Source organism: Schistocerca piceifrons, chromosome X (assembly GCF_021461385.2).
Source record: "Schistocerca piceifrons isolate TAMUIC-IGC-003096 chromosome X, iqSchPice1.1, whole genome shotgun sequence".
Taxonomy (NCBI): domain Eukaryota; kingdom Metazoa; phylum Arthropoda; class Insecta; order Orthoptera; family Acrididae; genus Schistocerca; species Schistocerca piceifrons.
Genome location: NC_060149.1, coordinates 724,088,386 through 724,114,277, shown reverse-complemented (window position 1 = coordinate 724,114,277; position 25,892 = coordinate 724,088,386). Strand labels below are relative to the sequence as shown.

At 42.8% G+C, this 25,892-nt stretch overlaps 1 protein-coding gene across 3 annotated transcripts in view; it reads left to right on the top strand.

Moving 5' to 3' along the window:
* Positions 1–25,892, top strand: part of LOC124721332 (ribosomal protein S6 kinase 2 beta) — a 600,458-nt gene that overhangs the window by 2,000 nt on the left and 572,566 nt on the right. Inside the window, exon 2 of one of the 3 annotated variants that reach the window (XM_047246246.1) lies at positions 288–331. The exons of the other annotated variants lie outside the window; for them this stretch is intronic. Within the exon in view, the coding sequence (XP_047102202.1) occupies positions 288–331 (44 nt within the window). The remainder of the gene's footprint in view (positions 1–287; positions 332–25,892) is intronic. 3 annotated transcript variants of the gene reach the window in all.

The following is a 25,892-nucleotide window of genomic DNA, read 5'->3' as shown; positions in this document are numbered from 1 at the left end:
AGTGACAGGCATTCGTCAGCCAGAGATGTGATGGCTGCATTGAAAGATGCTCATGTGATATATTACAAAGGGTTGAAGCATACAACGTACAATTTTTTAAAATATTTATGCCTGTAAGCAGATATCACTACTAAAGATAAAATCACTATATTTATCATGATATTGTTCACATAAAAGTATGAAAATGACAGTGTGTGCTTTATTTATGTATAATTTTGTTTTGATTAAGGTATCATTTTGGGGGCGTTCTCCAAGTCTAAAATACGTTTTCTTCCTTGTTTTTGCAGCAAATGGAGTGTCTAGGTCCATTTCTGGACTAAGGATTTACTCTGTAGGTAAAATCTGGGATGAGTTTGAATGATGAGAGAAACTCTGAATATATTAATGCCATAAGATATTATTTACTGCCATGCAATTGTATTCATGTCTCATTTTCCAAAATCTCTTTGCTTAACATCAGAGTTTCTCTCATGTAATTCCTCATGCCGTTGTAGCTCCTTGTCGTTTAATTGTATGGTAGATATGTAATTAGACTCGTATTTTTTGCTAGGTGGTTTGCTAATGTTTTGTTAACATAGATGGAACACACAACCTAATTTGAAGCCGTTGTAATTTTGTGTCCAAGGAAGCTCTACCGCCAGATTAGCACGGCTTAGCGGAACACTCGTGTAGTGAACCGTTCTATTCACAATAGCCATAGTTAATTAATCGAAGGACCAGCAGAATGCACAGTAATGTTGAAGTGGCAAGGTTTATTGTGTTAATATTTCGCATTATTCATTCCTTGCTGGAAGTGTAGGGCTTCTCTCTCTCGTGAGAATCTGAAACTCGTCGCATTCAAGATTATCGAATAAAATCTCATCATTAGAAGAAATTGCCACGTGGACCCGACAGATATTCGCAAAACTTTACTCGGAAAGAATTGTGGAAAGGCAACTGAAATTATCCATTTGTACCGATACTCATCAGCTCGGAAATGACACATGGACAAGTGTTTGCTGCATTGAAGCACATATCCACTTCGGCGCGAACCTGTCGCAAGAACCGCGATATGTACATAGGATGTCCAAGGAGGAATTGTCAATATTCAGGGATATTACGGGGACTATCACTGGAAGCAAAAAGTCTTGTAAACATGGGCTCTAAAATACAAACATATCAGAAGAACTATGAGCACTTTTTATCTTCGATCCTGTGAAACAAATCTCTTCTACTGCAAGCTCTTCGCTTTCCATATTTTAGGAGGACGTAGTATGTACAAAGAAATATAGTAAACGCGGGCTCTGAAGTGCGTACTTTAATAACGATGATCCCTTGTTCGTCTTCGTTACTGCGTAACATCTCACAGCTCATAAGGTATTCTCTTCAGTGTCTATGTTTACTGGATATTTTTCATGTTTCGGTCCATACTACCATCTCTCAGAATCTGGAAAGCAAAGGTATTGCGGTAGAAGAGATTTGTTTCACAGTATCAAAGATGAAGTGCTCTTGGGTCCTACGGTACGAATTTTAGAGTCCATGTTTACGAGACTTTTTCGCTTCGAACGACCGTTCCTGTCACATCCAGGAGTATTGACCATTTCTCCTGGGATACCCTGTCCTGTATACACATCCATGTTCCACGACATGGGGAGTGTGCGTTAGCTTCGAGAGAAGTAAGTCATGCCGTACATGCCGTACGAACTGTCAGTCGGTGCTCTATATCGAAGCTGATAGCATCCTTTCGCAAATTACCGTGGTATTAATTTCTGATGGAGACAATTGTAAAGCAGAGAAAAAATCATTTATTTTCTCAGGTTGTTTTGTTACTTTCTCATGTGTAATCGGGATGACCGGACAGTTTCTAATGGTAGTTGCAACAGTAACATTTTCTATAGCCGACTTTCGTATAAGGCACTCACAAGGATATGTTGATCTTGATTGCGCAACGAAAGGGACTCCTTTTCTCATCTCGTGTACCTTGCACTGGGCCATGCGTTTAACAACCGTATTTTAAGCTTTCAGCGTATTCAGTTACATTTTTTTGTTAGGTAAGAGAGACCTCGGCCAATGTTTCCCGTGAACTGTATCATGGCCCAGAACTAGTCTCTACACAGTCCAAAGACTGGGTTGTGGATCTGACACTGCAGGAGGAAGGAAATTAGGATGAGGCTGAAATTAAACAGTCAAGACAGCATTTTATTGTTAGCATTTCAGAAGTATAACAAAGTCGTTTGCAGATAAGACCTCAGCGAGGAGAGCACAGTCTGTATTGCTCAGTGAAGTTTCCTTTCAAGAAGCGAGCACACGTACTTGGGTTGGTAGGCCGGCGAAGAGAACTGTCAGGTGTTACGTGTAGACGAGGGACGCCGTCTACGGCCGATCTTTTGCGGAGAGGAAGGGATAAGGAGCTTAAGCGCTCTGTGTGATCTGACGGTAAATAAGAGACTTTCCATTTATAACCTTCCTCCGTCGCTCGCTGTAGCTGACTACATGACGAGGGACGCACCGAGCAGGGCAATACGTTCTAGCGAACAAAATGCGACAGTTTTGTTTGTTAGAGTATCAAACGGCGCACAGTTAAAAGAAATCGGCCGGTACGTCAACTGTTGCTTTTCAATTATATTCGGCTTTTGTGCATCCAACGCTGTTACGGCCTTAGTATTTTTTTAGTACTGGTTCACTGTTCGTTTGAAGCTTAGCTTTAGTTAACTAACGGTAATTTTTCTGTTAGGCTTCCATTTTATGCTTTATAAAAAGCTGAGCAAAGAGATATCGGAGAAGTACAGGGAGTGACAAAAATGTGGAAACAACGAGAACACATCACCATGCCTAATACGGTGTAGGAAAACCGTTGGCATGCAAAACAACTCGCATTCGTTTCGGAATGGATAAACACAGGTCCTGTGTGGTTTTCAGAGGAATCAGAATGGCGTAATTCTTTGTGCAAAATACGAGCAATGTCAAGCAACCACGAGGTAAATATCGATCATGGACCCTTCTCTCCAAACCATCTACATTTATACTCCGCTAGCCACCCAACGGTGTGTGGCTAGGGCACTTGACGTGCCACTGTCATAACCTCCCTTTCCTGTTCCAGTCGCGTATGGTTCGCGGGAAGAACGACTGCCGGAAAGACTTCGTGCGTGCTCGAATCTATCTAATTTTACATTCGTGATCTCCTCGGGAGGTATAAGTAGGGGGAAGCAATATATTCGACACCTCATTCAGAAACGCACCCTCTCGAAACCTGGACAGCAAGCTACACCGCGATGCAGAGCGCCTCTCTTGCAGAGTCTGCCACTTGAGTTTGCTAAACATCTCCGTAACGCTATCACGGTTACCAGATAACCCTGTGGACCAAACCCGCCGCTCTTCTTTGGATCTTCTCTATCTCCCCCGTCATCCCGACCTGGTACGGATCCCACACTGATGAGTAATACTCAAGTATAGGTCGAACGAGTGTTTTGTAAGCCACCTCCTTTGTTGATGGACTACATTTTCTAAGGACTCTTCCAATGAATCTCAACCTGGCACCTGCCTTGCCAACAATTAATTTTATATGATCATTCCACTTCAAATCGTTCCGCACGCATACTCCCAGATATTTTACAGAAGTAACTGCTACCAGTGTTTGTTCCGCTATCATATGATCATACAATAAAGGATCCTTCTTTCTACCAGACCACAAAGGGTCAGTAATACTGAGATCTGGTGACCAGAGAAGGTGCGACATCAGTTTAATGTTCACGAAACCTATCCTGGGCGATGTGAGCTTTGTGTCTTGGAACGCAGCATCGCCGTTGGGAACAAATATTGTACCATGGGATGGAACTGATCGTCCAAAATTGTCACATAATCCTTGACAGCAATGCGACTTTGCAGAGTAACCATGGGGCCCATGGAATACCACGATATGGCTGCACTAATAATCACAGAACCTCCACTGTGTTTCACTCTTCAGGCGCATAAAGTCGGCCAGAAGTTGGAATCAGTGTGAAACAAATGTCATCCAGTACAAATGCCATTTTCCATTGCTCCATAGTCCAGGTTTTATGGCTTCGGCACCACGTTTTCCTGTTTCTGCATCACTGACGAGTGGTTTTGAAATTCCAGTTCGTCCTGCAATTTCCAGATTATGGACCTCCCTTCGTGTTTTGTCGGTGCTGAAAGGTTTCGCGAGGGCAACATTCAGTTTTGCAGTGACTTTTGAAACTGTGGTCCTTAAATTTTTCGCCATAATCCTCTTCAGTGACCGTCCGCCACGATCACTCAACCACAGTTTTGCCCACATTGAGACTTAACGGATGATTCTTCCGCTTTCCCTGTACGCAGTATAAATTTTCGATTTTCTTGAAACACCAAACATTTCAACTACGTTCGTTACGTAAGCACCGACTACCAAACGAACACCAACAATTTGCCCAAGTTCTAATTCACGTAGCTCCGACAGAACTGCACGGAACGCTGTTCTGACCCAAACCTAACTTGCAAAATGCTTAGGACACTGCACAGGTGCCATTCGCGGTCAAATACAAGAGCGCAATCTGGAGGCTTGTTTAGCATCTGAATTGATGTTAAAGCATGCATTTCTCGCGGTGTTCCCATATTCTTGCCCAAGCCCTGTAGCTGTCGCACGATGAAATGACTGGTGTCACGTCGTAAGTTTCTTTTTAAAGCGAATTTTTTTCATACAGGTTCTGCCAAGTGCATATGTGTTTGTACCATTCATCATCAGTGCAAAAAGTTCATAAATGTAATTCACTGGATACATAAGGACAGTTGCGTGTTTTTGACCTGGTGGAGTTGCACTATGTTCTTCAACTCGTGACGTCGGAAAGAGAAGATAGTGCAGTCAGGTCAAAGGAATATCTGAGACCGAAAATCTAGCTATCAGCTCGTGATACATGTAGTGGTTTCTCCAATAAGAAAACCCCGCACGATAGAAAGTGATTGTATCATTCTTAGTAGTACGGTTAGAATTCTAGTCTTTCTGTCAGAATCTTTCACGGTGAAGTGATTATACAAGTTCCCTAATATCAGCAGTTGAGGGCATATTTTGAAATTTGTAGGCTAGAATGAACGACACGCAACGTAAGCTGGAATTCATGTGTCACTAATGAAGCGCAGTTACTGGAAATGGTTCACAGGCTTAAGTAAGAAAGACCAGGTTTAACTACGGTAAGCGTAATAGGAACGAGATACCTGCTGGCGAAAAATATTTGGTCTAGTGTTATTCTTTCAATGAGTAGATATCAGTTTGGAATTTGTCTTTGCGATGTGGAAAACGACACAATGTAGCAGACTTTCATATCAGAATATAAGGACTGGTGTGTAGATTATTTAGTGCATATTAAGGCAGGACCGGTTTATGGCCCAAGCGACAAGGACAAGATTTTTTTATACAGTGCGTCGTACGATATTAGTAGCGAAAACAGACACGTGAAGCTTATGAGGGGAAAAGGGGGGGGGGGGGGGGGTTGGCGCCGAATGATAAGTTTTTTGTGTGGAAAAATGTTCTCCAGCCAGCCAAGTACGCAGGCGAGGAGGTAATCGTCAGGTTTTTACGCAGGCAGTTAAGATTTCATACACACGGCGCGACTTCGGCATCAGGAGAAATGAAGACGGCTTTTGATGCGTTTGCTCTCTTAACATGCGACGTGTTCGGAGAAAATTTCTGTAGTTTGAAAATATTAGGCGTTAAAGATACAATGATATTACACAATTTCAAAATCGCGTCCTTACTGGTCAGCGAAAAAGTTTTGAGCAAGGAGTTTCCTGTTTTTTTTTTTTTTTTTTTTGCGGAGTAAAGGTTTTGGTTGAGTGGTTGTGTGTTCCTGGTTGGTTTAAGTATATTTTTGAAAGTAACGACAATTGCATCTTACTTTTTTCTGCATGGCGTACTCTCTGTAACTTGGAAATGCCCCTATTTTCTACTTTGTACGCATTCAATTTTTTGTGCTCTTAATGTTTTCTTCCGTTTCCTTTTCTTTATAAGCAAATCATTTCTTCCTTGGCGATGTTATTTACAACTACTTTCCGAGTTCATCACGTATTCGATGTCACGAGTGACTGTACTTCCTTTACAAGGATCTGCAACTGGAAGCGCGAATAAACGTAAATAAGTCGTGACTTGAAACGCAAACACCCAGAAGTTGCTACGTTTACACATACAGTTTGTGCGAGAAATACTTACGGATTGTTGATAGGCATTTGTCGGTGATGAACTCCCATAATCCGTATGTATATATATGTAGTTAATTATTGTACTCTGCCATTGTTTGCCGCTTCTAAGCCGATGCAATTAACAGACAAGTAGTTTTAAAAGTAGCGTAATGAGTTGCACAGCTGCTTTGCTTACGCATGCTGCATGAGACGCACAGTTTCTGAGAGTCATGTGTGTTTGATGCATTAGCTATGTTTGTGTACTTTCCAGGAATGAGCTTTATCTGCTCCATGGTTCTTTTCGTATCTTCATATTTATAATTAAAGAGAGATGCGTTTTGGAATAGTGTCTATTGCTGTAAAGCGTACGAAGTTTGAAAATTCGATTACGGGAGCTCTTAAGCGGTCGTGGCTACAATCACTGTAGGCTACACTTGAGTCCCACTGCTGATAAGGCGAAGAGCTTGAGCGTCGTATCATTAGTTGAAATCGTACCTGCTAATTTCCGAGAAATCAGTTAACAGGCGTTTCACAAATCTTACTCAACAAAAGTTCCACGATAATTTATTTCATTAGTCTACTTTATGCGCTTATCTGGGGGGACTACTGAAGTAAGCTGCAAATCAGTCACTACTTTAATTTTAAGAAAGCTTATTGTAAAGCCTTTCCGATGTGGTCATGAGCTTGGTAACACACAATCCTCCAGGTACGTCGTATCTGCCTGTCGACGTTGGTACCTTAGTGTGTAATGACGAAATTAAAAGAACTGAATGAAAATGTGATTGCGAGATGCGTTTATATTACGGGTTATCCTTTCCAGTAACGTACTGTTCTTGATGGCCATAACTAGGTACACTTAAGAATGCTCATCGTAGAACAAAGAAAAACGACAATCATATTTTCTATTTTTGTTCATTAACACATTTAACTGCTGATCCTGTGTAACTTTCTAGTTCAGAGATGAAGTTATGAAACGATCGTTTCGACTAAAAGACAAAATTAAAACATTTGTTTTCGACTGGAGCCGCTTAAGACGTCCTCATACGTATGAGTAACTGTACGAAGCTGCATGGTATCCTAACCTTGTTTAGCCTAGAGTACATTACACAAATCAACTAAAACTGTAATGCTAGATATAACTTCTGCTATAGTACCTAGGCAGGAAGTCAAAAGTCGACAGAGGCACATAAATAAATACAAAAATCATACATAGCGATGTGAAAGGGAACGAACACCTGAAATCAGAACTACGAAAGACTTAGAATTGTTATGATTCTGTGAAAGTGCTTTACATTCATGAAGAAAGCTGCATACAACGCTAGTGTGATCTATTTTAGAGTAATGCTCCTATGTCTGGCGCCCTTACAAAAAAAAAAAAGGCCTGACTGACGTCTCAGAAATTCTGGCACGCGCTTACAGGGCTCTAACACGTCGGTATATATCATATACAGAGATGCTCAGGGAGCTTAAAAGTGGCAATCACTGCAGTGGAGGCGACACTTTTTGTTGTTGGGTAAATGTAGAGAACCGGTGTTCGGGGTAGACTTTAAAACAGTTGTACTGACTTTATCGAATATCGTATGGATAACGTAAACTAGGTGAGAATAAATTGGGGCTCCCAGGGATATATAGTTTATTGTTGTATCATTCGTCATTAGTGCAAGGAGGAACTCATATTGTTGGGTAACAAACGTAGCTGTGTCGCGTCTGGTGGTCTGGCAGCAAAGCGCATGCCTGGAAATAGAAAGGTCGCGGGATGGAATCCCACTCGGTCACGGATTTTTTTTAGTATACCTTTAACCTAGCCACCACTCTCCAGAAATTATACGCTACTCGGATTCAGAGTGAAAACTGTGTGACGTCGAACTGAGACTTGAACCAAATCATTGAGGCACACGAAGTTATCGTCGCTGTGCACTGTACGATGGGTTGAACAAAGTGTTCATTGGTGTAGAATCTATCTTCTTGCGGCAGTTAATTATTGCTTGGTACCTGGTACTGAGTTAATGTTCTCTGTACTTAAAACAAATTGTTAAAATGATTTTTATTTTCTAACACAGTCACAGTTAGGTTTTCAGGTACGCAGTGTATAACACCTGAAACAGCTACTCAAGGAACCATGCTTTGTCGCCCATGGTGGTCCTGTGTAGCACATGGTTCTTAGGAGGCCGTATGGGAATGTCGAAACCAGTTATCTGAAATCGTTATTCTGACTGTCTCTGGGGAAAAATGTTAGTGCATTCACAGTCCTCGCCAGAAGATAAAATTGTCGTACTTCCTTAATACAAGTAATCGCATATAGTTCACTGCATCCATATAACTATATCGTGGTTGAGTATTTGAAGTTCACAACAGTCTTATAGTGGCACTGAAAGTATGTTGGTAAGCTGCTTTTCTTTTTGGTAACCGAGTGAGATGGCGCAGTGGTTAGCACACTGGTATCGCATTCGGGAGGACGACGGTTCAAACCCGCGTTTGGCCATCCTGATTTAGGTTTTCCGCAGGAAATGCCGGAATGGTTCCTTTCAATGGGCACCACCAAATTTCTTCCCCATCCTTCCAAGTCTGATGGGACCGATGACCTCGCGGTTTGGTCCCCTCCCCCCTACCAACCAATCTACCTATTTTTGGTACAGCATGTCGAATAAAAGCACATGAACGTCTTGATACAGATTCCAAGTGTATTTCATGAACCGTTCCAGGCGCATACCGGTCATTTGAGGAACAAGTAAATTAATATCTGTACTCTCATTTGTGGCGTGATGATACAAAGCATAAAACAGCCAATGTTGTCTCATCCTGACAGCGGCGCCCATACAAACCTCTCCAGCCATCGTGTCAGCGACAATTATTCTTTTCACAGTCGTCCGTCGACAGAATAGTTACGACCAGATCAATAACTCAGCGGGACAGTAAATGGGGAGGAAAGTATCTGCGGTTATTTGCTGAAGAAAATCTTCTGATGTTTCCTAGAATTGATATTTAGAGATTTTGGAAACCTAAATTCGGCTCCACGGCGATTTTAGACTAACGCTGAGCTTGTCCCTTCTCAGTTCTCGTAGCTAACGGCGTCAGTAGCAGTAGTATGTCGGAATTTTGTGAACGCTCCCGCTCTCTGACATTCCGACACTTTTAGTCTCCCTGTTTATTTACTCCGCCGGGCGATCGTCGACGGGCATCATTGATTCCACCCACGCGGACTGTTTCAAAGCTCTTATCGGATTCTTTCGAAGAGAACAAGAGTAGCTCTCTCTTCTTTTGTTTACTTTTATAGTGTTTCCCGTCGGCTTCTGAAGCACCAGGCGCTACGTAACAGGTAACGGCGTACTGCTGCAATTTGCTTTATAGAAGGTTGTACACTAACAGGTAACCGTTTCTGCATAGATGTATGTATTTTAGTAGCAGTTCCTGCTGTTTGAATTATCGCAGTTTCATGCTTTCATGCCTCCAGTTAGGTTAAAAATTCCCTCATACTATAGAGCAGCAGCTATGTTAATTATTATACGCGCGTGTGTATTGTATTCTTGACAGTTATTCACAAAAAATTATCTGACTTTTATCCTATGCTACGTATAAAAACAAAGAATGCCTTGGTCTAAACTCTATTCTGCACAGACTCGATATTTTGTTGCTTTTCGACCCATTCTCAAACAGATTTTGCCTACTGTTGTTAAATTGTTCACGATGAACACGTTGATGATACAGGGTGACAATCATTGACCTATATGAAAAAAAGTAAATTAGCTACAAACTACGGCGTGCAAACCCGTTATTCACAGTGTAAACGTCACTGTAGGTATTCGGATTTAAGTTATATCATGTTCGATATGCCTGCCATTCTTGGCGATGATTTGACGCAGACGAATAGCGAAATTGTGCATGATCCGCTGAAGTGTCGGAACATCGATGCTGTCGATGGCCCCTTGAATGGCCGTTTTCAGCTCAGCAATGGTTTTGGGGTTATTGCTGATATCTTGTCTTTAATATAGCCCCACAAAAATGAGTCGCATGTGTTGAGATCCGGCCCATGTCAGTGTCCTCGGGGAACCCCAGAGCCAAAATGCGGTCCCCAAAGTGCTCTTTCAGGACATCAAACACTCTCCTGCTTTGATGGTGTCGAGCTCCGTCTTGCATGCCTGGACGAATATCGCGCAGATTATTCCGTGACTGGACATTGCGTACTATGCACTCATCCCTTGAGGGTGAATAGACTTCTCGATCGCGAAATAGGGATTCCCAGTCCCCTAAATGCACCAGTTTCGCTTATTGACGAACCCATTCAAATGAAAGTGGGCTTCGTCGCTAAACCAAACCGTTCAGAAGTTAGGACGATTTTATTTCATGTTGTTCAATAATTGCCACCCTGTAAGTTTCACCCACATATACCAGGCGTTTAAATGTCGCTTGTTCAAATATCGATAGGACGTCGATCACTTCCAAGGGCACCCTGCCTACTCGTTATCGCCGATTTCGTTCGATTTATGGTATATGTAGGACTTGGCCAGAAATGAGTGACGAAAGTGGGAGCTCCAGATGGCCGAGAGTTTAGAAAAAAACAGGAATTTTGGTGCGAGCTGTGCGGGACATGAACGATTTATGTAAGCGTAGTTTCAGGCAGCAGTTGGCGCAGTGGAAAGAGTACAGAACGGTAGAGGGTAGTAGGTTCGAGTCAGTCATTGTTTTTTTACGTTACTTCGAATGAAAATTAACTGAAGTAACGCTCAGTGTATTGTTTTCAATATATAAAATATACAGTCAACCTGTTGTATAATGTAAATGTTCATTATCTTGTGCAACCGGTTAGCTGTATACATTATACAGGGTGACTTCTTCCACCATGTACGAGGTGCATTCAAGTTCTAAGGCCTCCGATTTTTTTTTTTTTTTCTAATTAACTACTCACCCGAAATCGATGAAACTGCCGTTACTTCTCGACGTAATCGCGCTGCAGACGTACACATTTTTCACAACGCTGACGCCATGATTCCATGGCAGCGGCGAAGGCTTCTTTAGGAGTCTGTTTTGACCACTGGAAAATCGCTGAGGCAATAGCAGCACGGCTAGTGAATGTGCGGCCACGGAGAGTGTCTTTCGTTGTTGGAAAAAGCGAGAAATCACTAGGAGCCAGGTCAGGTGAGTAGGGAGCATGAGGAATCACTTCAAAGTTGTTATCACGAAGAAACTGATGCGTAACGTTAGCTCGATGTGCGGGTGCGTTGCCTTGGTGAAACAGCACACGCGCAGCCCTTCCCGGACGTTTTTGTTGCAGTGCAGGAAGGAATTTGTTCTTCAAAACATTTTCGTAGGATACACCTGTTACCGTAGTGCCCTTTGGAACGCAATGGGTAACGATTACGCCCTCGCTGTCCCAGAACATGGACACCATCATTTTTTCAGCACTGGCGGTTACCCGAAATTTTTTTGGTGGCGGTGAATCTGTGTGCTTCCATTGAGCTGACTGGCGCTTTGTTTCTGGATTGAAAAATGGCATCCACGTCTCATCCGTTGTCACAACCGATGAGAAGAAAGTCCCATTCATGCTGTCGTTCCGTGTCAACATTGCTTGGCAACATGCCACACGGGCAGCCATGTGGTCGTCCGTCAGCATTCGTGGCACCCACCTGGATGACACTTTTCGCATTTTCAGGTCGACATGCAGGATTGTGTGCACAGAACCCACAGAAATGCCAACTCTGGAGGCGATCTGTTCAACAGTCATTCCGCAATCCCCCAAAACAATTCTCTCCACTTTCTCGATCATGTCGTCAGACCGGCTTGTGCGAGCCCAAGGTTGTTTCGGTTTGTTGTCACACGATGTTCTGCCTTCATTAAACTGTCGCACCCACGAATGCACTTTCGACACATCCATGACTCCATCACCACATGTCTCCTTCAACTGTTGATGAATTTCAATTGGTTTCACACCACGCAAATTCAGAAAACGAATGATTGCACGCTGTTCAAGTAAGGAAAACGTCGCCATTTTAAGTATTTAAAACAGTTCTCATTCTCGCCGCTGGCGGTAAAATTCCATCTGCCGTACGGTGCTGCCATCTCTGGGATGTATTGACAATGAGTGCGGCCTCATTTTAAAACAGTGCGAATGTTTCTATCTCTTTCCAGTCCGGAGAAAAAAAATTGGAGGCCTTAGAACTTCAATGCATCTCGTATAAACCCCACTTCAATGCACCCCATATAAACTTTAGGGGTTATCGATGAGAGGATGCGGAACACAGGAGGTCTAATCAACTAATGTCCGGAAATACATGGTTTCCATGCTAGAGACTATTCATTCATACTTTGTTACAGATAGTGCGGTCAAATACGCGGTGTACCATGCAGCCACAGTTAGAGTATGCATAGTTTCCTCTAAGAGGATCGTACTGTTCCTCATACGTTGTGCCCTGGCGACCTCTTCTGCCATAGTAATTGGTAATGTTGTATCCGATTCACTTCTCTTACTGACTCACCTTGTAGTGGAGGTAATACAGCGTTGTACGTAATGGTTCTGTATTAGAATCGAGATCTTGCCGACATGGTGTTTATTCGCGGGAAGGCAAATGGCAAGGGGCGGCGGGCAGTAAGGTTGTATCAGGAGACCTATCCCCGCCGACAACCACTACAGCATTCAGTGTTTGCGACAGTGTTTCGCCGTTTCCTGAGACAGGGTCGCTTCACGAAGCAGGAAATCATGAAGGACGTACCCGAAATGTTCGGGCACCAGACTTGGAGGAAAATGTGATTAACACTGTGGAAGGCGACCGCCGTGTCAATACCAGTTAGCTGGCCCACCAGTACAGGTTAAGCCAGACGACCGTGTGGAACATTCTCCATGACAATTGTTATTACCCATACCACTTATAGCGTGTGCAAGGCTTACTAGCGACAGACTTTCTACATCGGAAGCATTTTTGTCAGTGTTTTCTTCAGCAGGCAACCACGATTCCGGTATTTGTCATCCATCCTATTCAAAGATGAGGCTACCCTTACGTGGAGTGGTATCTTCATCTTTCATAATAGTCACCTGTGGGATAGTATGCAGAACCCCCATGATTATAGTGATAGCGAATCATCAGCATCGGTGCAGCTGGAATGTGTGGGCCGGGATAATTGGCGACCGTATTTTAGAACCAGTCTTCCTGCCACGTCGCCTAACAGGCCGGAACTATTGGCGTTTCTCGCGGGTGACTTTGCCTCCCCTGCTGGAAGAAGTGCCATTGCTGGTTCGAAGGGTTGTGTGGCTGCTGCATGATGGTGCTCCAGCCCACTTCGCCGTTAACATACGAACGCATCTCCATCGTGTCTTCTCTGGTCGATGGATCGGACGAGGGGGTCCAATTGCATGGCCTGCTCGTTCACCAGAGCTCAACCCGTGCAATTTCTGGTTTTGGTGCCATCTGCAATGTATCGCGTATGCAGAGCCCATTCCAGATGTGGAGACACTGCAGCAGCGTATTCATGCTGCCTTTGACACTGTTCGGATGCAGCCTGACCAATGTGAACTTGTGGGACAGAATATGTTAGAGCGCGTACAGGCATGCGTTGAAGCACATGGAAACCATTTCCAACACATACTGTAACTGTGGTTGCGTGGTACAGCGCGTAGTAGACCCCAGCCTCTGTAACAATTTATGATAAAATAAATACTCTCTAGCATGAAAACTAGGCATTTTAGTTCATTAGCCCTTTTTTGTTCCGGGTCCGCTCATCGATCAGTCCCTAGAGTTTGCACACGGTGAAAAAAATCACCCAGTGTATTAAAAATCTGTCGGCCACGGTGCCCGAGCGGTTCTAGGCTCTTCAGTCCGGAACCTCGCGACTGCTACGGTCGCAGATTCGAATCCTGCCTTGGGCATGGATGTGTGTGATGTCCTTAGGTTAGTTAGGTTTAAATAGTTCTAAGTTATAGGGGACTGATAACATCGGATGTTAAGTCCCATAGTGCTCAGAGCCATTTGAACCATTTTTATTAAATATCTATTTACAGTTGCTGCTGCCAGTCATGTTTAAAATTGCTCAGTGTATTCTATTTGTTGATATATTCATAAAAGGCATGAAAAGGAAAGGAAAACGAAAATTTGGGATTGAAAATAATTTACAAAAAAGTATCGCGTCCGCAAGGAGTCTGCAAATTTTCCAAAAAGAGATTGTAATTAAAACGTCCGATCAGAGAGAGAAGTCGAGAATTCTCATTCATCGATGTCAAAGTACTGTTTTTAACGTCACGTGTAATACAATATTTACGTTCGTATGTTGTATTTCGAGGTTGCCAGTACCAGTTGACTTACAATCAAACCCTGAACCATCGAGAGGCAAAAGTAATTCTCGTGAAACAACTGAATATGAACAAAGTAAACAGCTCGCATACAGCACAGTATGGTATAACCTTTCGACAAAATTGTCAACGGTCTACGAATGCGTATAAGAGAGTATGGAGTATCTGGGAGCGAGGTTTTAAAAATACGATGGATGAGTACACGGGAATACATAGGAATGTCGTCATAACTCCATCAAAAGCTGGGAAACTTAAAACCACCTTATACAAACTGATGTGATGAAGCCCTGCATGTAGGAGAATAAATTAACTCCGTCAACTGACTCGTGGGAGGGCAAACAAATCTACAGTTGTAAGGCATGATTTTTCGAGATGAGTAAGGATGCCATCGTGCAGTACTCAAGTGATTCCTCCTCCTCCATCACCCCCCCCCCCCCCCGCCCCCAATGCATTCAGCTAGTGGAACCATGCGAAGTCTGCTTTTATGGTCGTGTAAAGAATTTAATCAAAAAGATTCAAAAGAAACCACATCCCGAGAAGACTGCATCAAAATACATTTCAGTGTCCATCACCAGCTATCCTCGCCAATATTTGGCGCGGTTTGCTGCCAAACTGTGCGTTGAGGGAGAACCTTTTATAAATGTAAACAAAGTGCCCTTTTTTTATAGACACTTCAAAAAAACCAGGTAATTGTAAAAATGCAACGTTTACAACGGACGCATGATGCCGAGAAAGTCACTGCTTCTCCTGTTTTTACTGCGAATAACACCCCAGCACGTGTAAATCAGTTGTAAAATAATGAAATTAATTTTATATACGAAGTCCTCGCGAGCGTCCTACAATCCATTCCTCGAAATTTATTTGCAGTACCACATTTGTGTACGCGTTTCCTTTTCATGTTGTTTATGAAACTATTAATAATACCATATAGTCAGCATCATTTCGTTTTATTTTCAGTGTAAATAACGTAAAAGAAGAAAACAAAAAAAGGGAAACTCGTTTCCCCATAGGGACTCGATCCCACGACCCTAGTATTACCGTTGTTGGTTGGTTGATTTCGGGGAGGGGACGGAACAGCGAGATCATCGGTTCCATCGGATTAGGGAAGAATGTGGAGGGAAGCCGGCCGTGCCGTTTCAAAGTACCCATCCGGCAGTTGCCTGAAGCGATTTAGGCAAATCACGGAAAACTTAAAGCAGGATGGCCGGATGCGGGTTTGAACCGTCGTCCTCCCGAATGCGAGTCCAGTGTGCTAACCACTGCGCCACCTCGCTGTTACCCTTGTGTGCTCTTTACGCTGCACCAAGCGCTGCCTGGGTACTACACTAACGTACACTGATCAGCGCGAACGTTAAGACCACCTGTATAATAGCCGATATGTCCACCTTCGGCACAGATAACAGCGTCGACGCGTGGCGTCATGGAAGCAGTGAGGCCTTGGTAAGTCGGTGGACGGAGTTGGCACTTCATCTGCGCACGTTAGTCACTTAATTCTCGTGAATTCCGGGGAGGGGACGATGAGCTCCTACGCCACGTTCAGTCACTCGTAGATGTGTTCGATCGGATTCAGATCTGTTGAGTTGGGGTGGGGCGGCGGGCGGCGGCGGCGGCGGCGGCGGCGGCGGCAGCAGCAGCAGCAGCAGCACATCAATTGGAACTCGCCCGTGTTCCTTGAACAACTCCATCACATTCCTGGCCTTGTGACACTGCCCATTATCTTGTTTATCTTGTTGAAAAATGCCACTGCCGCCGGGACACATGGACGTCATGAGGAGGTGTACGTGGTCTACAACCGTTGTACGATACTACTTGCCTGTCATGGTGCCTTGCACGAGCTCCAGCTTGTCTCCGTCCCGCAGTACAAGTGTAAAGGAGCTATTCCTCTGGAGGACGACCGATTCGCGCGCTCCCTTTGCATGATGAAGAAGGTACTGGAATTCATCAGACCATTCAACGTTGTGCCACTGCATCAACGTCCAGTGCCGACGATCACGTGCCCAATTCAGTTGTAGTTGCCGATGGCGTGGTGTTAACGTTGGCACATGCGTGGGTCGTTGGCTGCGAAGGCCCATGGTTAGGAGATCCCGGTACACTTTGTATTCACACACACTTGTACTCTGCCCAGCAGTAAGCCTGATTTTAGTTCCGCCACAGTTAGTTGCCTGTCCTGTTTTACCAGTTTGCCCAGCCTACGACGTCAGTCATCTGTAATCAAGTGTGACCGCCCAAACCCACGACGTCTGGACGTGGTTTCACCTTGGTTTCGCCACGTTTTGAAAACACCACAGCACTCCTCCAACACCCGACAAGTTGTGTGGTTTACGAAATGCTTGTGCCGAGCCTCCAAGCCCTCGGTCAAACTAAGATATATCGCGCGCCTTCCCCAGTCTACACATGGACAGCATGCTCATTGATACTACATGCACCGTCTGTGTCGACTAGCATTCATCCCTAGCCAGGTGACGCTGATATCGCCTGGGCGGGTTTATATCGATAGTAGGTCGGTGGTCATAATGTTCTGGCTGATCAGTGTAAGGCGCTCATATCTCTACCGCCCCGCCCAAAAATGGTATTTCCTGAAAGATAGGTCATTTTCATTTCTGGCTAAGCCCTGCATGTACCACAAATTTGTAAAAATTAGATAACGACCGATAGGCGCGGCTCCATTGTTACTTTCATTGACCAATATCAAAATTAAATCGCATATAAGCGTCATTGTATTTCTGGACTGCAGAGGAAGGAGGACAGAATTTGAACCGCTGTGCCTCTGAACAGAAGGGGAAACATTTATTAGTTACTTTTTTGCAGGAACTGTTTCGGTCATCCTTCTACATTTGTAATTGGATGCAGTTATGCATATTTTGCAGTTGCTGTTCCAATTGCGACGTCAGTAGTATTTGGACCCTGAGGGAAATATTGTGTGCGCCATCAATGTAACACACACGTTGTCTTACTTACCGAAATAATAAAGGTAAAGCGTCTTATTACTTCCTTTTGATCAAGGAGTGATTAAGATCTGTACGTTCCAAACATACTTCTCGTGTTTTTCCTAACGTATTGCAGGCGAAGGCTAAATTTTTCCTAACGCGTGGGGTAGATGACTGTTTCCGACGAGCTACGATCTGTCAGGGCGTGAGCTAGGAATTTGGTGTCTGACTTAATTTTAATTATGTTAGCGTTGTATGCGTAGAGGCGGGACAGAGGGTTGTTAACAGAGCGCTCTGGTCGCGTGGGCTTTATCTTGATGAGAAGGCTTGCCCCTCCTCTCCCCTCTCTCTTCCGACTTCCGGGTACGGGCGACACGTTTCCGCCAGAGCAGCACTGCTCGTTCAACGGAAGTGCCTGTCGTTCGTTAAGTCTCCAGTGCGCACCCTCGCGGAGTCTTTCGTCCAGCAACCCTAAACATACAAGCCCCAACAGAATGTGAGGGAGCCATTGCCCGTGTGTCTTGATGTCACGTGGATTTATTCGCAGGTCACTCGTAAACTTAATGCTGTTTTTATAAGTGTTCTAAAGGAATTAGAGGAGTAAGGCAGAAGACTAGTAAAGTGACGATTGTGAATTAAGTGTCGACTTAATTTTACAGGGCTTTTTGAAGGATTTGTACTGTGCGTGTTTTGTTCAAATTGATAAGAGACCATACCGTGCCGTAGAATTCTTTGTTTCGGACGTTTTACCACCATAATTTAAAGTTGTCGCACTTTTTAATGAGTCTGTTTCTTCATTTTCAACAGTTCAGATGTTAATGGCTGAGTTCAGACGTGGTGTTACTTCTCCTAAAGGTTATCTACACGCAAAGGACTCAAAAAAATTGCAACTACAGATGAAAACGGCACACAATAAGGCATTTTGTGATCGGTTATTAAAAGTTAATGATGTGACGTCATAGGCATGTATGAAGAACGACTGCGATATGTATTATATGGGCGCCTACGTGGGTCAGGAACGAATTACCAGATGTAAGAAGGTGGCCGTGCACTAGTAGAAAGACGAAATAGATATTATATACTGGAAAGGTTATGGCCAGCTTATCCTGGGTTACGAAATGCTTTCTCCCTGTACATCACTTAATGAAGAGCAGAACAATAATTGGCGATTACTTCGAAAGTCTTTCGTTCATTGTACGAAAAAGAACAACATTTAACGAAAACGTGAATTGCAGAACGTAAAAATCATTTTCCTTCAGAACAACGAACTTGACCACAATGGCGCTTTTTAGGTAGAGAAGCAAAGGGATTTGAAGAGTTTGTGAAAACTGTAGGTTAATGTATTGGAGACCTTCCAGAATCGCCCTGAAGGGAGGGAATGTATTCGCTGGAAAAATGTTGCATGTGGTGCATGGGCCAAAAACGGGACTCTGTCGATAGATACGTGAATTTTAACCTAATTAAGGTACTCCACTGTCCGACCGCGAAATATTATGCTTATCCTACTAATCTAAAAGATGCAGCTAACAACAGTTATGATTTTAATATAGCATTTAAAAACACTGTGACCCGTTGTAGACTTCAAACATCAGTCTTCATACGGCTCGTTCGTTAACGCCACGGTGTCTCCGTAAATAACAGATTTAAATAAAATTGCTGGTTGGTTCTCCTTCTAATTAAAAATCCCCACATATTTGTAAAATTATATGCTTATCAGAAATTTTTTTAACAAACGAAAGCATAAATATCAAATGATAGTAGTAGGATATTTTTTGTTCATATGTCGACATGTTAGAACTTAAACTATGATACCTTGACGCAAATCCCGTTTCGTTGTATATTGTTTCTTTCTAGCTGTTGTCATGTAGGTCGAAGTACATCTTCCTGTGAAACAATGTAGCTTATCATTCGAAAAAATTTCAAAATTAGAAGTTTATTTATTTGCAGGTTCCCTAAGAGCAAATAGATACGTTTCCATATTTGGCGCGGATACGGCGTTTCATCTTCAAAGCATATACATTGTCAGTTTATTAGACCAACTTTGCTTTGTTTCGCTTGGTATTGTTCTGCAGTGCTGAATGTGTGTTATCCAACTTTCCCGCTGCTTGTTTTGATTGCGTGAAACCACCAGTCGACCGGTCACCTGTGAACTTGGTTTAATTTTTTTTATAAAAACTGGAGGCGGCAGAAAAGAAAAAAGGAAAATCATTTAGCTAAATCTTTGGTCCTTATTAATCTAAGAACAGTATAAATTAAGTTGGGGAATATAGTTGAAAACACGTACAGAATGTTGCCGATAGTATAAGTAAAATAAGTAATACTGTTCTGTAGACAAGCAAAGAGAATTTCTTTCCGTTGAACAAGTAACCAGATCGATGCTGTATTTGGTAGAACGCCATAAAAACGTGAAGTGCAAGTGGACTTACGATGGAGACACATATGGTCACCGTTACAGAAGACAGACAATAACAGGAACTTCCTGTAAAGATTCAGTTACAAACCGCAGGGGCTTCTGGAAGAAAATAAGTGCGAAGAAATATTGATCGGAAGAAGTGAGAGGAACAGACATGCAACGAGTGTACTATAACTGGGTTATACAGTGTGGTCTGAAGGTAGTCCAAAGTGAAATAGTATTCTCTCAGTTTTTTTCGGCGTGGTTAAGTGTTCTAGCGGGAGTGCAGCCGATGTATCGATTCCATTTGGTGCACGATATTTCGACAACCGACCCAGTCCTTGTTTTCTTCAGCTGCTGCGAGCTGTATTCTCCGTACTCGCTACCTGGGCTTTGGTGATTTTTTAAAGTTTTTCAATAAGCTTAGCTTCTGAATAGTCTCACGGATGTACTCTTTAAAAATGCCGTGACACCGTATAGCATTTCCAGAAATTAACAGATGATGTACAAATCCGCCTTTGCACGCAAAATGATGCTTGCCAGAGTCCGGCTGCAATGTTCTGAGGTTACAGCGCTAGGGAATGCATGCCGTAATTAAGATAAATTCTGCTCTCTCAGCCAGATGCTGTGAAGCATATAATAACTGCTTCGCGTTCTCCCGTAAATGAATGCAGGACTGGACCGTTGTTCCTGCGTAAAATGCACGCTCGTGAAGTTGCAACAGTGTTATAAACAATCCTTGTACGTCAGTAAACTCTGCCGTAGCACTAAATAATGTACATCTACCACGTAAGGGTAATCAAAGTTTTCCATGTTTCCTCATATAAACAAATATGTTTTCCTGAAGAGAGGGAAAAAGTGAAGTGTACAAATTTAGTAATACGACTGTTGCGCCTATACAGATAGAATTTCCACTTGGTGTAGTGGATTGAGAGCACCTCCTTAATGTTAATAAATAGCATAACCAAAAGGAAGAATCTTTAACTATCAGATTGAAACATTAGTGCAAGAAATCCGCAGTAAGGAAAGAGACTGGGATTTTTTTGTCAGCATTCTATAAAAATGCAGTGCATCAGTTAGTAACACTCCTGAAACGTGTTACAAAGTGCTGTGTTGCTACATGTTTTTTTTTTTTATAATGCCCCCTCCCCCTTTACATGTCACAGTCTCTCCGTCTCTTGTTCCCTTTTCACCTAAGCGGATTATAATATGGAGGCAGGACAAAAGTTTTTCAGTCTACTTCGAGAATGGTCCTTTAAATTTACCCAATTTGGTACACCCTTGGAATAATTTGCAGCACAGATATTTGAGGTAAACTGTGAAAGAACTGACGTTTCCCGGCACAGGTTCTATGGCCCGCTTGGACGAAGGTGTGGCGTGCGTTGCGCAGTCAGGACGTTGACGACATTGTGGGCTGAGGTCTGCTAAGTTACCTTTAACAGAGTGAGAGGGCAACGTCTGCTAGGATGCTTAGCACAGGTGGTCTTGGGACGGAGAGAAGTTGTCAGCTTCGTAGGACGTGAATAAGTGTGCAAATACGTAATGATTCAGTTTAGGAATAATTTGTTTCTCAGTAGTTCAGCCTTATTCTGAGTAGTGGCGTACAAGGGCTTTATATTTTCGCAAATCAATGAGTACCCCCCCTAAAACTTCGTTATTCCTTTCCAGTATCTCCCGGTTCCTGTGTTCCACCTGTTGCTGTCAGAGACGAGCGCTCTGCTTGCAGCCTGTTACGACAATACACAACCAAATACTTTAACCTAAAAGGGAGACATGTGCGAGACAGAACTAGTACCTCTTTATATTCTGACAAATAGAAAATATCAGCTACTACTCATTGCTGCTGCTGGAGACAAACTCTACACAGCCTGTTCTTTACTAACAGGCAGAAAACTCAAGATAACTGTTGCTGGATACGTGTCGGAAGCTCATTTGTCTTCATTCGAATGTGCACAGACGTCTCGTAGTTTTTTACTGCATCAGTATCGAAGTGTCACTCAGTAATGACCACTCCCTACGACTTTGCTGTTGTACTGCCCCTAGCTGCTCGCTGGTTATCACTGTTTCGGCCCCCTGCTCTGGCCGTTTATATACTGGTTTTTCAGGGAGTTGTACCTGACCCTTGTGATGGTCTTCCAAAAGATACTTGCAGTTCTTTAATGTTCTGGCTGTATGCCAACGTCTGCTAGTCGCCTTTGCGCCCGACGGTAGTGTTCTCGAATAGCCATTACAGCACTGCCGCTTCCTCAGAAGGTTTTCGAAAGAGACTAATTTTTAGGTGTAGTTGTGCGAGTAGGCTGGTATTACACGATCGTATTTCTATGACAAAGATTTCATCAAGTATTCGTCAGATTTGTTTGACAAAGTTATTTGACATGGCGCTAAAAAAGGGTATTACACTGCCATCATATTTTTCGTCAAAGTCCAAGATGGCTGACAACAGCAGAACAGCAACTTGTTATTATGCGCTTCAGTTGCATGTACCACAATTGCACTGTGTGCACATTTGGAAGACAAGCGGGGAAAAAGAAACGTACGTAGGTGAAGCCATGGGTTTTACGACGAGACGATAAAAGCATTCAACAAAATCTGTTACGTGAGCTTCTAGTGGAGGGCGTAAAGTCGTACATAAATTACTTAAGAATCGATGAGCATACATTTCAGCATTTGCTCAGTGATGTGTCTTGTCATATCACAAAGCACAATATTCACATAAGAACTGCTATATCTGCAGAAGACAGGCTCACAGTAACACTCCGATTTCTTGCTTCAGGGAGACTTACTGTAGCTTCTAGTACAGCACTCGAATACCACAGTGCCCATTAACTAAAATAATACCTGAAACGTGTGAAGCATTTTTAAAGCACTAAAGTACCAATATCTGAAAGTAAATAAATGTTCAATGCACTTCACGTGCATTAAGAACTATTTTTATTGTAGGCCAAAGTAATAATTACATTTTGTGTCCAACAACTACAAAATTAATAGAAACATATGAATGTGATTAGGCGCTTTACAATGTGAGGCATCCTGAGTACAAAATAGATCAAGAAGACTGGAGAGCTCAGAAAATACATACATTTCTATTTATTGTGCAGTTGATGGCATATACGAATTAAACGTCGCAGCCATGTTTACAAACACACTGCTGGTGACAGGACACTGCAGCGATGCTAGCGCTCCTAGTGGTAACATTCCACATTGCAGTGAACAGAAGACAAGCGGCTTTTATGATCAAATATACAGCGAGGCCCTATATTTGATCGTATTTATTTTACGACAGGCAAGATTGGACAAAGTTCCTTATTACCCCATAAAATTTCTTTGACATGAATATTTGAGATATCAACTTTGACAAAGAAATATGATAGTATAACACCAGCCGTAGGACTGAAAAATGTTCATTAATTGACTAGTTCTACATCAGTTCGACAAAAGAACATGTAACCAACTCCTTCGTACGGAACAGAGGGCTACTTTCCGATATACGCCTGACACCACGCCTTGTGCAATTTCTTAAATATCTCTCTTAATAAAGTTTTGTTCCTTCCCTCGCAGCCATGCCTCTTCTTACATTAATAAAATTCCATAACCGTGACAGAATTCCATTACCTCCAGGGTATATCTCGTGAAAGGATCAAAAATTTAATATGCCAGAGATAAAACTTTATACGTAGGTATGCAGTCAGCTCGCTTTCCCTAGGCGAATTGAATAGGGCAGCGAATGGTTAACATTTGTATGAAGCACCTTCCGTCATTTCTATGCAGCATGGCATGTGAAATATGTATGTACATTATAATAAAGGTAAGTAAGTATGAATACTGTGATGCTCAACTAGCAAGGATTTCCAGTCTTCCTTCTCATCGGTGTCAGACATCAGAGACTGAGGGAGAAATAAAACACGGGCCATGGTGAAGTGTCTCCACGTTTCTCAAGAGTGATTTAGGGATGGTATGAAATACCGATCTCAGGATTACTGGATGTGGCATCAACTTTGTTTCTCGATTTCGAACACTAAGAAATTGGCTCAATACACTTCGGTTTGTAAGATAATAGGCCTGATTGTAAGCTAGAACGCGTGTTATTTAATTGCAGTGTACCACACATTTAGTTATACTTGTCACATTTCTTTCCTCATGTTGCGTTTATTGCTTTTTGTAGCTAGTGAATTTTACGTTTAGTTTTTGTGCAGCTGTATAAATTATTATGGCAAGTTGAGGTGCTAAGGAAAAAAAAACTGTGAAGGTGGATATCTTGTCCATTTGTACCGTTAGACTACAAACATTTCTCTCCGTTAGATGTTCCGAAATGTTTACTGAGTTGTTCAGGTTGGCCGAGTGGCCACATTAATCAGTTTCATAATATGAGGTGGGCAGCAGTGCGATACTATTCGCTCGTTTCGTCGTTTCTACCGCGCAGATAGCACAGTTTCACAGATACTCTAGAAGAAACTTGGAGGTCGCCATTCATACTGACAAAATCTCAACTGTGTTTGAACCTGCGGACGTAACAACCTAGTTGTCGGGGTTCTTTCAAACACAACTGTAATTGTGTACACGAGTTTGCTTAGTATTTTATATTCTTAGACATACAGGGTGTACATAAAGTCCGGGAACACTTTCAATTATTTGTCGCACAAGAATTTTGAAAAGAAACTCCGAAAGTATTTTTACAAACATTCGATATGCGAACCAAGAGTGACCCGGCAGACGGCAATACGGTAATCGAATTCTTGCCATATCCGTCCCAGCGTGGCATCGTCGACTGTGGCAGTCGCTTCCCGTATTTTCTCCCGGAGCTCTGCTACATCACGTTTTAGAAGCGGTACATACACTAGATCTTTGTATCCCCACAGAAAAACGTCACACGGAGTGAGATCCCGTGATAGGGGAGCCCATTTCATGAAACAGCTGTCCCCCTTCTGTAGCACGCCCGATCCATCGATGCGGTAGCTCCGTCTTCAGGTACCCACGAACTTCATGATGAAAATGGGGTGGAGCCCAATCCTAGCTGAAAGATGAACTGAGAATCCGATTGCATTTGAGTCATCAGCCATTGCTGCAACATGTCCATGTAGGAATATCCAGTGACAATGCTCTCGCACCTGAACTAGCCATGTTTGCGACTAGCACTGACTATCGGCAAATTACCAAACTACGCTGTGGCGGTATACACGAATAAAAAAAAACTTTAAGGGTTTCTCTTCAAAATGATATATGTATGATACCTGTACAATGTTTGGTTCTTGTGCAATAAATAATTGAATGTGTTCCCGGGCCTTATGTACACCCTGAATATTTTCTCCTCAGATTTGTTATTGAAACTGGGCCTTTTAAAAGTGTAATGTTCAAAAGGTTTGAAAATAACCTCCATATTGCGCACTGTATAGAATTCAGGACTCTTTCTTTCATAAATAGTCGGGCAGAAATATGTCAGACGAAGCGAAGCAAGTTCCTCCGCTTGGAAACGTGTGTGGTGTTATCTTGGGCCGGAAACGAGTGTTTCAAAATCGAGACTCCTTTCCCGTGATGTCGGTTTCCGTACATTTCCATTGATACGATATTTTTAATTTCAGTGCTCGTCCTACCTGACTGGAATGCAAGATGCTATTCGTAAAACAGAACAAACAAAAAAAAAAGAAAGAAAAACGGCGGATGAGCTGTTGTTAATGCCTGCAGGCAACGGTTTATGTCCCTCGTGTAATAAATCTAGACATAATCTCGTATTGCGCTTTGGTGACATAATTTCTTTCATCAAACTTTTCGATATAATCATCTGTTGCCGCAAATGTGAAGATTCGCTTAATACTTCGTCATCCTGTCTGCAGTGCCAATCATTCCTTCGGTATTACAGGTTTAAAAAGACTCGCGCTTGGTTGGGATGTTACGTACTACAGAAAGTTAGAAATTTTGTTCATTACTAGCGTTCAAAGAACAGGTAACAGCAGTGTTAAGACTCTTAAATTTACAACTGGAAGCTTATCATCTGTTAAATCACAGATGAAACCAGTTTTCTTTTATTGGTTATAAGTGATTACTGTATTGGATCCGGAGTTACACCCCTCTGTTATGGATAACAACACAGAGTGATTGACGTCTGCTGAAACGCTGGAAAGCGTGCCACACTGATGGCTACATTATGGTACGGAACATG